This window comes from Perca flavescens, chromosome 17, assembly GCF_004354835.1.
Source record: "Perca flavescens isolate YP-PL-M2 chromosome 17, PFLA_1.0, whole genome shotgun sequence".
Lineage (NCBI taxonomy): Eukaryota > Metazoa > Chordata > Actinopteri > Perciformes > Percidae > Perca > Perca flavescens.
In genome coordinates, this window is record NC_041347.1 from 23,478,361 (window position 1) to 23,492,801 (window position 14,441).

General features: G+C 40.5%; 1 protein-coding gene across 1 annotated transcript; it reads left to right on the forward strand.

Annotated features, from left to right (window-relative positions):
- Positions 1-118: 118 nt before the first annotated feature.
- LOC114572109 (uncharacterized) lies at positions 119-4,970 on the forward strand. Its single transcript, XM_028603560.1, has 2 exons — positions 119-201; positions 3,060-4,970. Exon 2 carries the CDS (start codon positions 3,148-3,150, stop codon positions 3,934-3,936), a length of 789 nt encoding a protein of 262 aa, XP_028459361.1. The 5' UTR covers positions 119-201; positions 3,060-3,147; the 3' UTR covers positions 3,937-4,970.
- Positions 4,971-14,441: the final 9,471 nt, after the last annotated feature.

A 14,441-nucleotide genomic window follows, 5' to 3' on the forward strand; every position in this document is an offset into this window, starting at 1 on the left:
GGTATGTTCTAATAAGAACAAACAACCTATGCTTGTCTGCAGCACTTGAGGCTGTTGAGTCAGTTTGCACATGATGTGAGCTACAGCTTCCTCTCTGGGACACTTCCCCCATCTTGACGTCAGCTGGATGTGTGATTTTTCCTTCCCATCCCAGCCTCAAACTGACGCATTTACATATCAGCTCTTCAGAAGCAACTTGAGGTGAGTTACACACCAGACATATGGGAAACTTACTATATGTGTACTAGCATTGGTGTACATTTACTGTATTTAACAACTGTTAAAAAATTATATTTGTGTTAGTCCGTAAAAGGAACAGAAAGCCAAGCCTTGCTGCATATTCTCATATTACATTACATAGCTTGTGCATTCCTGTGTCTGTGTTATGTAATACATACATAGGCCTGCATACATTCTCGCTAATCTGTTCTGATGGAAAACTGCCAAATGAGTCACAGATAAACACTGCAACTGCTTATGTTGGCGGATTGACTGTAGGATGTCACATGTCATCCTGCTGTGAACTTTCCGAGAGGTTTTCTTTTGAAAATAAATGAGATAGAAGTTACAAAAATTCTTTAGCCAAATGTTTGAGGTTTGAGTCATTTTAGGTCCAAGTCAGTGATTCATATAAAGCCAGAGATCTAACGGCTGGAAAGCATTTACAGACACAGAAAGAATGTACTTGTGACATGAAAGTAAAGGAGTTCATAATTTTGGGCTTTAGGGAAAAGCAAACAGTGACATGATTGAATCTCCATCTTCATACATTTTCTGCCAAGCTGGCTGAGCAAGTTGATTGTGACAGTAAGACTGGGCTGTTGTACTCCATGTTGCCATTCACTGTGTTTTAATGCTGGTCAGCATCTTCCTCATCTACCTGTCTGTCCTTTGCTCTCAGCATTAGTTACAACAGACAAATCGTCATTTACCATCTTTAATAGATTTATTTAATGAAGCAGAGTCAACAAACTTGTAAAACCTGTTTTATAAATTCATTTATAGGATAAGTGCATTAGCCCAGGAAAGCTTGACTGATTGTTTTTAGGAATAGCTTGACATTTGGGGAAATATGCTTATTTGCTTTCTTGCCAAGATGATGAGAAGATCGATACCACAGGCAGCAGCCTGTTAGCTTAGCATAAACACTGGAAACAGGGGGAGAAAGTTACGATTGGGTGTCGTGTGCCGGACTGTTTCTTGGCTGGTAGCAGTCTTTTCCTGAATCCTCTTTACATTTTTTTACACTTTGGTGGTTTTTGTACAGATTAAATATCACGTGTTATTAATGAGCTTCAGATGTGCTGGGCAGGGCGATTTTGTTACCTTTGGGCAAAGCCAGGCCAGCTGTTTCCCCTTGTTTCCAGTCTTGTGCTAAGCTAAGCTAATTGCCTCTTTAAGTGACTTGTAACTCGTATAACAAGTCGTCCAACAACAAAATACGTTGTTTGTCTATGCTCTCTAGAACTACACGTTTCATAAATCCGTTTTGGGATGTGTGAGGCAAAATGGTTGAGGTTTGGTTAGGTTTAGGCGAAGATTATGTTTGGGTTAACAATGGCTACTTTGTTACGGCCTTTGTCAGCATGGTTGCAATAATAAACATATGGTTAAAGGTCAAGGAACGGCTATGCTTTTCAAAACAAAGTTGACTTGTGGTCCTCCTCCTTTGCTCCCGTCATAATTATAAGGCTGCTATGGGCTTTGTCACTTCAGTAGAAACGTATCGTTTTTTTTGGACACTGAACAACTGACGCTGTCGTTCGTGCTGTGAAGCCAAACAATGTTCAAACCCACAAAACTGTGTTTTAAATTGGAGAGCTCAAAGTTTCCAAGTATATCAGACATTGCGTGTTTAAATTATGCACAAGCCATCTACAATTTTTCCATTTCATCAAATGATGCAGCCATTTTGGATTTACTGTAAATATTTCACTAAGTGTAAACATTATAGAGCTTCAGTGAACAGCTGAAACAACCAGACACATATGATCCTGTCAGACATGTGAAACAAGAGGATTTGTCCAACTTTGAGGCAAAATAAAATGGGAGAAACTGGATGTTACTGTAAATATACTGTAGACGATAATTCACTTTCTGTTTAATGTTACATGAGGCCAAAAGAAGAATGTAGTGGTCAAGTTTTTCCTGGCTTTAAGATGAGGCAGAAAGTTCCTGTCCTAATATTATTGCCAAACCAGGAAATCAACCCAGACCAACATTTCAAAAACAATGTTTTCCCTGGAATCTCAAAGCAATCTCCACAGTTATAATTTCCTAAAGTGTGTGTGTGTGTGTTTGTGTGTGTGTGTGTGTGTGTGTGTGTGTGTGTGTGTGTGTGTGTGTGTGTGTGTGTGTGTGTGTGTGTGACAAAGTACTAATCCAAACCAGATGTCAGTTTATGTCCACATCCCCTCTTTTTTTACATCTTGGTAAGACAATACCTAATGGACGAGAGACACACGGGAGCGAATTCAGAGCATTTAACTCCAATATCCAGTAACAAGAATATCTATGAAAGTTGACCTGCACTGAAAGAGGGCAGGGTTTGTTTACACGACCCAAGCATTTTATTTTCATATAAACATTTCACTCGGTCATGCTAGATTGAACCGACATTTGGACTTTTGCCACACAAAAATTGTGAAGAATATTATCTAATGTAAAGTTAATTTTGTTATGTATTGTATGTACAACAACCCGCAGAAAAATGGAACAAGTTCACACCCGCTCCCTGGGGTTAATCAGAAGTCGTGGTAAATCATTAATTGCAGAAAAATAAGCAGACACATGGCAAATATGTTACCGAAAGATACAATTACAACATAAAGTCACGCCTGGAATGCAACAAAGAGCAGTGAAAAGATATATATTTAGGTAAGGAGTCTGAATACTTCTTCCACCACTGGTTTCCTTTAGTTTACACACTGGTCACACTTAATATGCGGTGTGATGGAAGTTAGTATCCCTGAGCTTAGGGGTTAGGGTAGGAGTGTATGTGTATTTTTCTTATCTTCACTTTTTTCTGACATTGATTCTGTGTGTTCTCATTTGTATAGGCTCATGTACTGTATGTGTACTTAAACACCCACACGTCCACACATGAACACCAATCAATATGCTGCCTGAGACTCTCCCCCAGCAGTGATGCCTGCCTTCAGCCCTCCCACCCCTCTCGTCTGTGTGCTGCTGTGTGTGTCGGTGGCTCTGCAGCGCTCTGACCTGCGTCTGGCTTATGTGACCCACAACAGCTTTTTCTACTACTCCTGCAGCCAGGACCCGCAACCATGCAGTGTCTCATCACTTACAGACTGCAGATGCAAGGACATCCAGCTTTCCATGCTGCACCGCCCCCAGTCGCACTCGTCTCCCGTTTTCCGAATGAGGCGTTTAACTGTTTGGTTCACGTCGCCGTTAAACACGGCACATCTCCTCAACAACTCGGAGGTGAGGCACCTCACCCTGATCCACTGTGGCCCCGGAGGATCTAGAAAAACATCATCTTCTTCCCTGGAGGGACATTTTGCTGTGCAGCACCTGGAGAGGCTGACGGTGGTGAACTTGGCGCAGAAGCCGGTTCACCACCGTCCAGATGCAAACAGAGCCAAGAACACAGACTCAAACAGTGACCCAGACAGGGATAATGGTGCTCACCTTGGCACAAATACCTTCAACAGGGATGTATTGAAGAGAGATTCCTTGGCTTTGTCTTCACCCCAGATCCAAGACATCTTCCTGGGCAGGGAGCTGGGAGCAGCGTTTCACGAACAGGCCAGACTGGGAATCATCCACAGTTCTGTGCTGGAGTGGGGAGCCGTAGTCAAAGCCTACACAGTTCAAACACACATAGACGATGAAGGCATGCTGCCTTTCCCTGACCTCCACCTGCCAAAATTACCAGAGACATCTGTCATATATGTCAGCTTTGTGTACTGATACCAGGTTACTTTTTGAGGCGTGCAGGAGAGAACAACGGGAAGAAGATGATCCAGCGTTGAGGTCCTGAAAACAATCACTTTCTTGCTCACCAGAGATAAATACGTTTAGGAATCTGGGGTCTTTCTAGTTGCCTATGGCTCTGATTTACACAGATAACTGGATAACTCCAAAGAAAACACACATTTTTGCACAAACGCAAAACTAAATTATATTTTTCTTGTCCAATAGTTGCTCAGCTGTTTATCAGCATTTTAGAAGAAAATAGATCAACTAATGAGAGACCCTCTGAGGGACCAGAATAGCCTGCCAACCCCTTTCCAGCTGACGTGTCCTTTGTTTCTAAATATTGTTTATCCTTATCCGCAAAATGAAATGACAGTGGTGGTTGGATGGCTTTAGTTGAGCATTTATACTAACTTAGTTTTTCCTCTCTACCACAAAGACAGAAAATGTGAACTTACAGCCATATAGTGCATTCCACAGAAGCTCTGATCCAGTTGCTGAATTCGCACTAAATATAAAAGCTGCTGACTGTCAGATGTTGTGAAAAACAAAAGGGTTTTCTTGTAGGCCAAAATGTCATCACTAGAGGGAGGACATTGAGCTAATTTTGACTTCAGCGCAGCTCTACTTTAGCATTTCTACAGATGACCCTGACCTCTGACCTCTGGTCCCTGTGTGAAAGCAAGCAGAGACTTTCTCCTCTGGGATCAATGAATCATCGTTAAATGTGAAATTCATGTTTGCTTCCGGAATTAAACCACAAGATGGCAGCAGATACGCTTGAGTCAAGGAGGAAGAAGCCTACTGAAGTGTTGAGGCAGGACTGAGCGTACTGACAGTTTTTAAAGTCTACAACACTTAAAAGCACTTTAAAAGCTTGTGAGGAATGTTATTTGTTGAGGTAGGCTAAATTGTGAAGAGTTAAACAAGTATGGCATGATATTTATTTGTTTACAAAATATCAATTTACCAACGTCATCTCTTGCATTGTTTACAACAAACAACAGAAATAAATTATTTACTCATCATTCATGGCTTGTGAATTTAGCACCATAACTGATATTGTCCAAAACTTAATTTGGCTAAATTACAGTAAATTACCAACAAGTCCCAAAGTCTGAATCTAAAAAGGACCGTGGCGAAAAATATACTCTATATTTGTACATAGGAATAGGCTTCATGATGATACAACAGCAAGACATATAAACCGTATCTTGAACAATGGAATCATTGTTTGAGGTAGGCTATGCTTTGCATAAGTCAGTAGTGGAGGGAAATGAACCTAAAGTCACATTTTAGAGGTTTTTGTTGCTGTTGCTTTTGGCTATTTATTTTTGTTTTATTTGACATCACTTACACAGATCATTGTGAGGTAGGCTACAGCTGCATTTGTCAGGTTAAAGCCATGTGTGCCTTAGGGTGACCAGATGAGAATGGGTAAAATTCGGGACGAGACTGGTGGGGGGGATTGATTGGAATTATTCATTTTTTTTATTCAGGAATTTAATTGACTGTCATGTCTGCTCTTTAACATCAGCAACAGCCAATCCAATCACTCCTTCTCGTGGCTGCCTGCACGTAACATGAATTTCAAAACTCTGCACCAAAATTATTTATTATTTTTATTCAGAAACTCAACTGTGTTGTCTTGTAAACCCGAAAATACAAATAAAAAATCATTCAAATCAACTCAAGTGATGACGGGAGCTGCATGCTGCAGGACGACTCAGCACCATTAAAACCCACCATGAACAGTTTTTAATGTTCAATCGGACCAGAACTACTCGAGAGTCTGCTCTTGAGACTTTGCTTTAATTTTCGGGACAATTAGGCCAGGATTCGTGATTCGGGACAACTGCTTGGATTTCGGGACTGTCCCGAATTTTTTTCGGGACCTCTGGTCACCCTAGTGTGCCTATATGGTTACATTTGACACCAGGCACGGCGTTATGGGTTGTGGGTGGCCTGACGGGCCTAGGCCCACCCACTTTTCAACAGGCCCACCCAAAACATTTCCTCAAAAAACATTAATTAATTAATATATTATAATTTGTTGAAGAAAAAAAAACAATTTAAAAAAACTGGTCATGTCTATTTTTATGTTTCTGCGCAAGTTCAGCAGACAGTGAGGTTCGGATCGGATGTAGCTTGTAGGTATGCTATGCTAGCTCCCAGTGATCTGAGAGTGTGAAAATCATTTCCAGTAAAGGACAAGGTTGCAACAGCAATTGTTTAGGTACCTTAAACTGCACGAACGGTCTCAGAGTCATTGCTGCAACCAGGAGATGAAGGAGAGCTGAGATCCACAACGCACATCTTTGTCTCGGACACCGCAGGATGCTAAAGATGCTAGCGCGGCCAGCGCGACCAGCGCCAGTGCTAGCCTTTGCCTCTGCCTCGCGAGTGGATGATATAGCCCCTATGGATATAGCCCTGTGGATCGGTCTTCCGTGGATGAGCCCGCAACTCAACCAGTGCTAAAGTATCCGGTCACTTCTTCTTTAGGGAGTTTAATTGTGTAGGACCGACAGAGGATAACAGTAAGGTATGTGAAGGCTACTCGGCCTGTATTGTATTATGTCGTTAGATATATGGATTAAAATAATCAATTCATAACCCGCCACAGAGCTGCAGGCGCAGTTCTATTTCTATAACAGCTTGTTACTGTTGTCAAGTTGTTGTTCCCTCATGGTTTTCTCTTGTTATGGCCAATAATGTTAATGCGATTTATTTATTTTTGTTAAACATGTTTATAACATGAATCATCACACTAAAGTAAGGAAATAACTTGAGTCTTGTTTTACATGACAGATGACGTTGTCAATGAACACGTTCTGTGGCCGAGTATTGATTGAAACTGTCGGGCAGTGTTGTTGATCTGTATATTGTTGAAAACTTAAAACATTTGAAAAGAATTGTGAAATATTTGGCCTCATGTTATACGAGCAGAAATAAACTATGTTTTGGGGAAATATTAGATTCCTGACCACTTTTACAGTCGATAGGCCTTAGGTTAGGATAGATGCGCTATAGCACAGCCAGGTATGGTGCGTAATGGAGAGTCCAAAGCGCTCTTCTTTTGGGCAGAACCAAGGAGAACGATCGCGGATAGGTCCATCCTTTGCACCGAAACTTTTTACAATGCAACAACATATAAATAGCATCAAGCTATTACAATCTTTATTATGTAAGCACATATAATATATATAATATAACAGTATATTAGTCATTTGTATTAGGTTAAACAGGGATTTGATAACGTTTTTAATTTAAGGCCCACCCACAATTGGTCTGGCCCATCCAAAACTGGAATCCTGGCTCCGTGCCTGTTTGACACTAATTGCAATTCTTTTTAAAGACACAGCATACGTGTGTGCGTGCGCGCGCGTGTGTGTGTGTGTGTGTGTGTGTGTGTGTGTGTGTGTGTGTGTGTGTGTGTGTGTGTGTGTGTGTGTGTGTGTGTGTGTGTGTGCTGACACCTGCTAGAGAGCCGCTTATTTGCATGATAAACGTGAGGCCCATCTAGCGCCTTGTGAATGCAAACTGATGTCGCCTGTTGATCCTGCACCTGAGAGGTCAGCACATACCCGACACACACCGGGGGCAATTACCGGGGAAATCACCGGCGGTGGTGCTGAGGCAGCCGGGCAGCCCTCAGAGAGCCGGCCGTCTCCTTATGGAAATCAAGACTATAGGTTGGTGTGAACCGTACCCTCCTCTTGGGATAATCTGAAGACAAACTACCGCCTGTAAAAACAAATCAATTATATGTTCAGTCTGATACTCATGATGCATTGAGCACTCTGAATGCACACTGTTAATATTTATGTCAGTCTAAAAAGGTGGACAGGCTGAGACTAAATCGGATTGATTTTAGGTGGCTTTCCCTTCTCTGCACCCCTCTAAGTGAGTCTTTAACCACGCTGCCGCCGTCTCCTCACCGGCAGTTTAGCAGTAAAACATTTTTATAATCAGACGTTATTGTTCGCCGCCTCCTTGTGGGAGATGCGCCCATGTTCATTTTTTAAAAGGGCAAATCAGCCATAATTCAGTTTATAAACTGCAGCGCGCAGGGGAGAAATGTCTGGATGAATATTCATTAGAGACCGCCCGAACTGCCACGCTGGGTGATTCATTGGGCATATGTAAATATCACTCACTTTAATTGCCCCTAAACTGACTCAACATAATGTTGTCATTAGCAAATTATTACTTATTTGTGATACTAATGGTACGGTATGGCGCGCAATGCTGAAGCTCCACATATATGATTGCAATTACAGCTCTTTTTATTCTCGGGGTGACTACGGAGGATGATGGATCTGCTGTGTGTGTGTGTGTGTGTGTGTGTGTGTGTGTGTTTGTGTGTGTGAGACAACTTAGTAGATCCAGTCATTAGACAAAACACAACACACGCACATCACATGCAAATTGAACTCAGGGCGGTTTTATGGACATGTTATTGCATGTATGTATCCGTATCATCTGGACTGACTTCAGAAATGACAGGAAATAATTTCCGGCCTCAAACTTCTTAAGCCTAAATTTAGTTTCTTACCTACAGTAATTTTATTACCATAACTTGTACCATAAGTTACATGACCACCCAACTTAACGATTATAATGGATAGGCCTGTGAATATGCCATGAGCTCAATAAAAACAAAATTAATGGTTAATTTTGTGTAATTATTAATAGCATAAGAAACATAAACTGATGGTTTCAAATATTGGATGTGTACCACAAGATAGACAATCAAAATGTCTTTCTATTTAATAAATGCAATAAAATTACAGATTTTGAACTAGAATTTACTGATATTGATGTGTGTATCTAAATTATTCAGGAAGTGATCTTTAACTGGAGTCCTTTAGAGTGCAGTTTAATTTGATTGTTTAAAATTAATAATACAATTTAATGTAACCTACAGTATATCTTGAATGTTTGCTTGCCAGTATTGTTGATTAAGTTTTAGGATACATTTGGACTGAATAAAATCACAAATCTCAAAAAGCACAAGGAAAAGGAGGATTTATTTCCTATCTTTGCTAATGTGCTCTGTCCTGATATTACTCGTCTGAAATAAGACCATATTTAAATACACAGTGGGTCTATACTTTTAGCCAGTTGTAAGGAAAAGTTTACCAAAATTCATGAAGACAATCATAAATACGCCGCTGTCCCAAAATGTTTGAATGTATTTAAATACATTTAATTTGTTTTAAATCTAAGGATAAACAATCAGGGGATTAATGGTACTTTTGTGGGTTTATTTGAGAGATTTATTCATTTAAACACAAAGAAAAAACAAAGCTTGGCATCAGATTTCCCACACTTAATCTAAATTCTCCGACTTCATGACTCACCCTGAAACCAGAGGCTGTCGTAAGTTTTAAAAGAAACTGTATTTTTTAAGAAAAATCACCCCCCGCTTGTCACAGTCTCTGCACATCACGACACGGTGTGGAGTTGTTTTATAGAGGCAGCAGCAGTTTGAAACAACAACCATGACAAAACATGCCCCCAAAACAGAGGGAGAGAGAGAAGGACAGGCAGGGACAAATAATAGTGTGGGTGTGCGCGTATGTGTGCATCTGTGAGGGAGTGTGAGGGACCTAATAAAGTAATGTGATGGATGATCTCCTTTCTCCCAGAGGGACCAGCACCATGTAAATTGGCCCACACAATGCATTATGGATAAGGCAGTTGAGATTATAGCTTGTTAATGTGTCCCTCCCTCGTCCCCTCCCTCTCCTCTCTCCCCTCTCTTCTTGCATCTCTCTCTCTCTCTCTCTGTCTTTCTCCATCCCTCTGCTTTGACTCAGGCAGTGTCATGGTCACCTCATTGACTGGGCGCTTGGGTCTTTTAGGTGCAGATCGAGAGAGAGAGGAGCTGTGCTGCAGCGGTCTGCCAGGCTTAAGGGAATAAGTTTCTGCATGTAACCATATATAACTCACATTGTGGGGACAGGGATTTGTTCACACAGTCTCATGCAGGAAAAACACACCCATCACAGACTGTGTGTGTGTGTGTGTGTGTGTGTGTGTGTGTGTGAGAGAGAGAGAGAGAGAGAGAGAGAGAGAGAAAGACAGCAAGCCAGCCATCAGGCAACCAGCAGAGACAGTCCTTCGGTAGGGGCCAGGGTTGTGGACATATGTCTCCTCCCTCCCTCACACACCCTGCACCCCCCTCAGTCCTCCTAAGAGGGTGCCAATCCCCCGCAACCTGTCTCTGTCCCCCTTTAACTTCCCCATCCTCCCACATTCCCCCTCCTCCCTCCACCTTGCAGGCCTGTCCAGGGACCCATTGGGCCATCTGTTGAAGCACGACCAGAGGAGCTGGTCTAGAGGATATGCTACTGTAGTGCGGCTATGTGGTTAGCCTAGCTGTCACTAACTGGTGGGGGTATTGTGTGTGTGTTGGTTGCAGGGTGTGTGTCAGGGCATCCCAGGGTAGATGTTCCCTACTGTCTTTGTCCAACAAAAACTAATTGTTGTGTATTTTTGGGGGACTTTTATAATTTAAGCTTGGTTGTAAAGGACCATACCATTAAAAAGCGAGCCTATATAAGTTATTAATGAGAAAACAGCACATTATTTCTCTCTTTTATATGAAAAGCTTAATTTATAAGCAATTAAACCACAACCTTAATTCACAACACACATTATTGTTTTTACAATTTAGCCCCTTGCAGACATGCATTACATTACGTTAATCTGACGGCATTTTAACTCATGTCTGAATCAGCAAGTCTGAAGAACTGAATGCTGTCAAGTTAACACAAGTTAAACATGCATAGAGAGAGATTAAATACCGCAACTTGTACCACCTAAAATCACTGTAGTAAATGTATCATCTCATTTATCATCTCATTTTAAATTGTTGAAAAAATGTATCTTCTTGTACCATATTAGTCTAAATTCAGTGTTTGAAAAGGGCTTCTTTAAGTACTGTTATCTACCTTATGCTAAATATGGCATTGTGAAGAAAAGAAAAAAGAAAAGGATACTATGAATTTAGCGATCACTTGCATCAAAAAGGTTTCTGTTTAGCAGCCAACTCTCCAACCTGAGATGTTGAAGCGTGCTGTACACGCAACAAATGTGACAGATCACCTTTTTAAGTGAGTTTTAAGTCAAACTGTTAATAGTTTAAAGGTGAAGCTCGCAACTAAGTGAAGAGCCAAGCTTAAAATGTGTGGCATTCTTTGGTAAATGGTCAGCAGGGATGTAAAACATATGCAATCTGTACTCAACTGGCCAACAACATTCAAAACCAGCTGTATGGTCCTTTAGCAGTCTAATAAACAAGTGAACAGGAACCAGCAGGAAAATGGCTGAATTATCCCAATGAGAGCTCAACACCTGCACACACTCAGCTCACCGAAACAGCTGCTCGGATACACTGCAATGTTTTGGAGATCTGTGTGACTTCAATTAACCGCAGGCCACCGAAACATGATTAAGTTGAAGTTGAAGTTTAAATGTTTTTGCATGGGGATATTTAAGCATTGCTGCGGTATTAAGCAGACTATATCCATTGCCACACATGTGGATGTGTTTTTCTATTAAAAACATGTACACCCATGCATTCATATTTCGGTAGTTAATCAACTCAAACGTTCAATCAACTCAGTTGTTGTTGTTAATCACTGAAACATTTTCTGTAAAATGTCAGAAAATAATGAAACATTTCTTTAAGTTTCTTTTTTTCTGTCTAAAATTTAAAGACATTCAGTTTGTTTAATGTAAATCTGAGAAAAACAGCAAAACGTATGGTATGTTTCAGCACCAGACAAGTGTTTTGACTATCCATGCTGACAAAGCTGGGCAGATTCTCCACAACCTTAAAACGGTTTATAATGGGGGTTTGAATCATGTAGCGTGTTCCCGGATTGATGCATTTTATTCATACAATCTAGACTAAGCCATGCAAGTTTAGCGAGGTCTGTGTGTGTGTGTGTGTGTGTGTGTGTGTGTGTGTGTGTGTGTGTGTGTGTTGGCTGGACCCTCCACGGCTGTGTGTGTGGGTGGTTGCCTCCACTGATTAGAACGGGTCATCTCTCTCTCATGGAGAGTTTTCACGGCTGTGAAGCGGATTAGGAGCAGGGAGAGAGGAGGAGGACAGAGAGGAGAGAGAGATTATTGGGCAGGCTGGAAGGAGAGAATGACAAAAAGAAAAAGCATTAGCATCTACACTTCAGCATTTGTTTGTGGTATGTAGCTGATACTTATCTGGAGTGCGCGGGTTTACAGTGAGCACAAATGGAAGAACAAGAGAATGCTAGCATCTCATCACAAGTGGCCTTTTAACAAAGAAGAGAGGTCTGGAGAGAAGGGAGAGGAGTATGTTGGGTTAAAGAGAGACTATCCTAACACAGTTATAATTACGTATTTATACCCCAAAATTTAAAAAGAGAGGAAATAATATTGTTTCCATCCAACTGTCAGGGTACTTCTATGCAAACATAGGTGTGTGACCAAAAGCTGTGCTTAAGTTGTGTATGTCTTTGATATATAATGCTTTGATTCGAGGTTCAAAGCCAAAGAAATGCTGCAAAGAACAATCTACTGGCCACATTCTGACAGTTTTGGACATTACATGTTCTTCATTCTGTGAAAAATTATTGCACCAAAATACCAAATAAAATCCCTGAAAACCTACTTTGCAATTTACCAGATTCTGATATTTTACAGGATTTTGTTTTTGACCAAAATTTAAACTTTTCACCAGGCCATCAGCTCATGTTTAGCCAATTTCCGCTATTGAGAAAACAACAAAAGTTAATCTACAGATGAGTTACACTTATTTACTTTGCTGAATTTTCATTATTTCTATATGAAAACCCACTTTGATTCACTGAAGCAAATGGTCTCTCAAAAAACCCACTTGGAGTTTTGTGGCCTTTAATCCTAAACAGACTAGAGGATTGCTGACAGAAGCATCACTGCTCATGCTATAGCACTTAAGCATGCAGCATGTTAGTCAAAATCATCTAGCATGGCATTAAACCTAAATCCAATTGAAAGTGTAACTACATCTCAATGTTGCACGTTGAGCGATGGCCTGTGAATTGGGTTGGAGATTAAATTAGTTCCAATCTGACACCAGGTAGTAGAGGCCCAGAATCTTTAATATCAATAGGGGGGAGAAAAGTGTCTTCACGATTTATGAGGTGAATGCATCATTAATATTCTACTTCTGCTTTTCATTACCATTAACATAATTTATTTTTACTTTATTTTATACTGTTAATGACTTAATAATCACATGCGTGTTAAAACACAAGAACATTTGTAAAGCTAAATAATAAATGTTTGTTACCTATACCATAACCAAATCTGTCACCCTGTATTATCAGTCAATCTATGCCAAACATTGGGAGGGTGCACCAGAAAAAGCAATTCATTGAGCTGAATTTGGTGGCTAAAAGCTCAGACACATATGACCAACATAAAAAAATAGCACCGACCAAGGCCAACTATGCGTCCAAAAAGTTGCACTTGAACACACTGCAAAGACTACAGCCGGTGGCCATTTAGCACGTAAATAACTCTCCATACCAGCAGGTGGGTTGTAGTCTATATTCATCATTCAAAAAGGGAAACCGGAAGACCTACAGGATGGATTCAAGATGCTAGTTAGCCAGCTAGCACATTACAGTAACACAACCTGATTTTGAAAGAACAAATTTTTGTATTACTACCGTTTCTCTTCTTGTGCACTGATTTGCTTAAGCTGAACAGCCAATCAGAGTAAAAGTAAGGGCGACAGACGCTCATCGATGGCCCGACATTGGCCGACCGTAGGCAGGTGTGTCGGGGACTTAAAATCCCATTATAAAACACCAAAAGGTAAATGTTTAATTTTTATGTTTAAGACACAAGTTAACACACAAGCTAATAGGAGCATCTTCTGAAACTGGAAAAAAAAGTTTTATCTTATCTTATATATGTAGACTACCCTATAGACTAAGACTATTCTGCTATGATGAAGTAAAATAATCCTCTAATGAAATAAAGCTTTACTGCCTAGTGTGGTCTAGTTTAATGCTTCTAATATCTGAGTAAGTTGTAGTAGTGATGTAAAGCCAACTTTCTTTAACACACTTCCTCAGAGAACACCTGTTAACATGCCACATCACACACACTGTAAAAAACAAAACCAACCATCTCAAAGTGTCATCATGTCCCATCTCATATTCATAATGAATTGCTGCTTTTATAATCAGAGATGTTTTATGAGAATATACAAACTTTCTTTATGGAATGTTTACTTCACATTGTAGTGGGTTTCTGAATGGAGCCTGAAGGTAGTTAAGACTTAAAGTGAACCCAACATTAAACCAGTCAAAGTTTCTCATTTACAATTAGAGTTTCCTAACTGCTGTCTTTCTTATTTACACACACACACACACAGAGCCGCCAGTTGGTCTTAAAGAGGCAAATTCCTCCGCAGCATTTTCTCAACATCGTAAAGTGTCTGCCGTTAAAGTGAT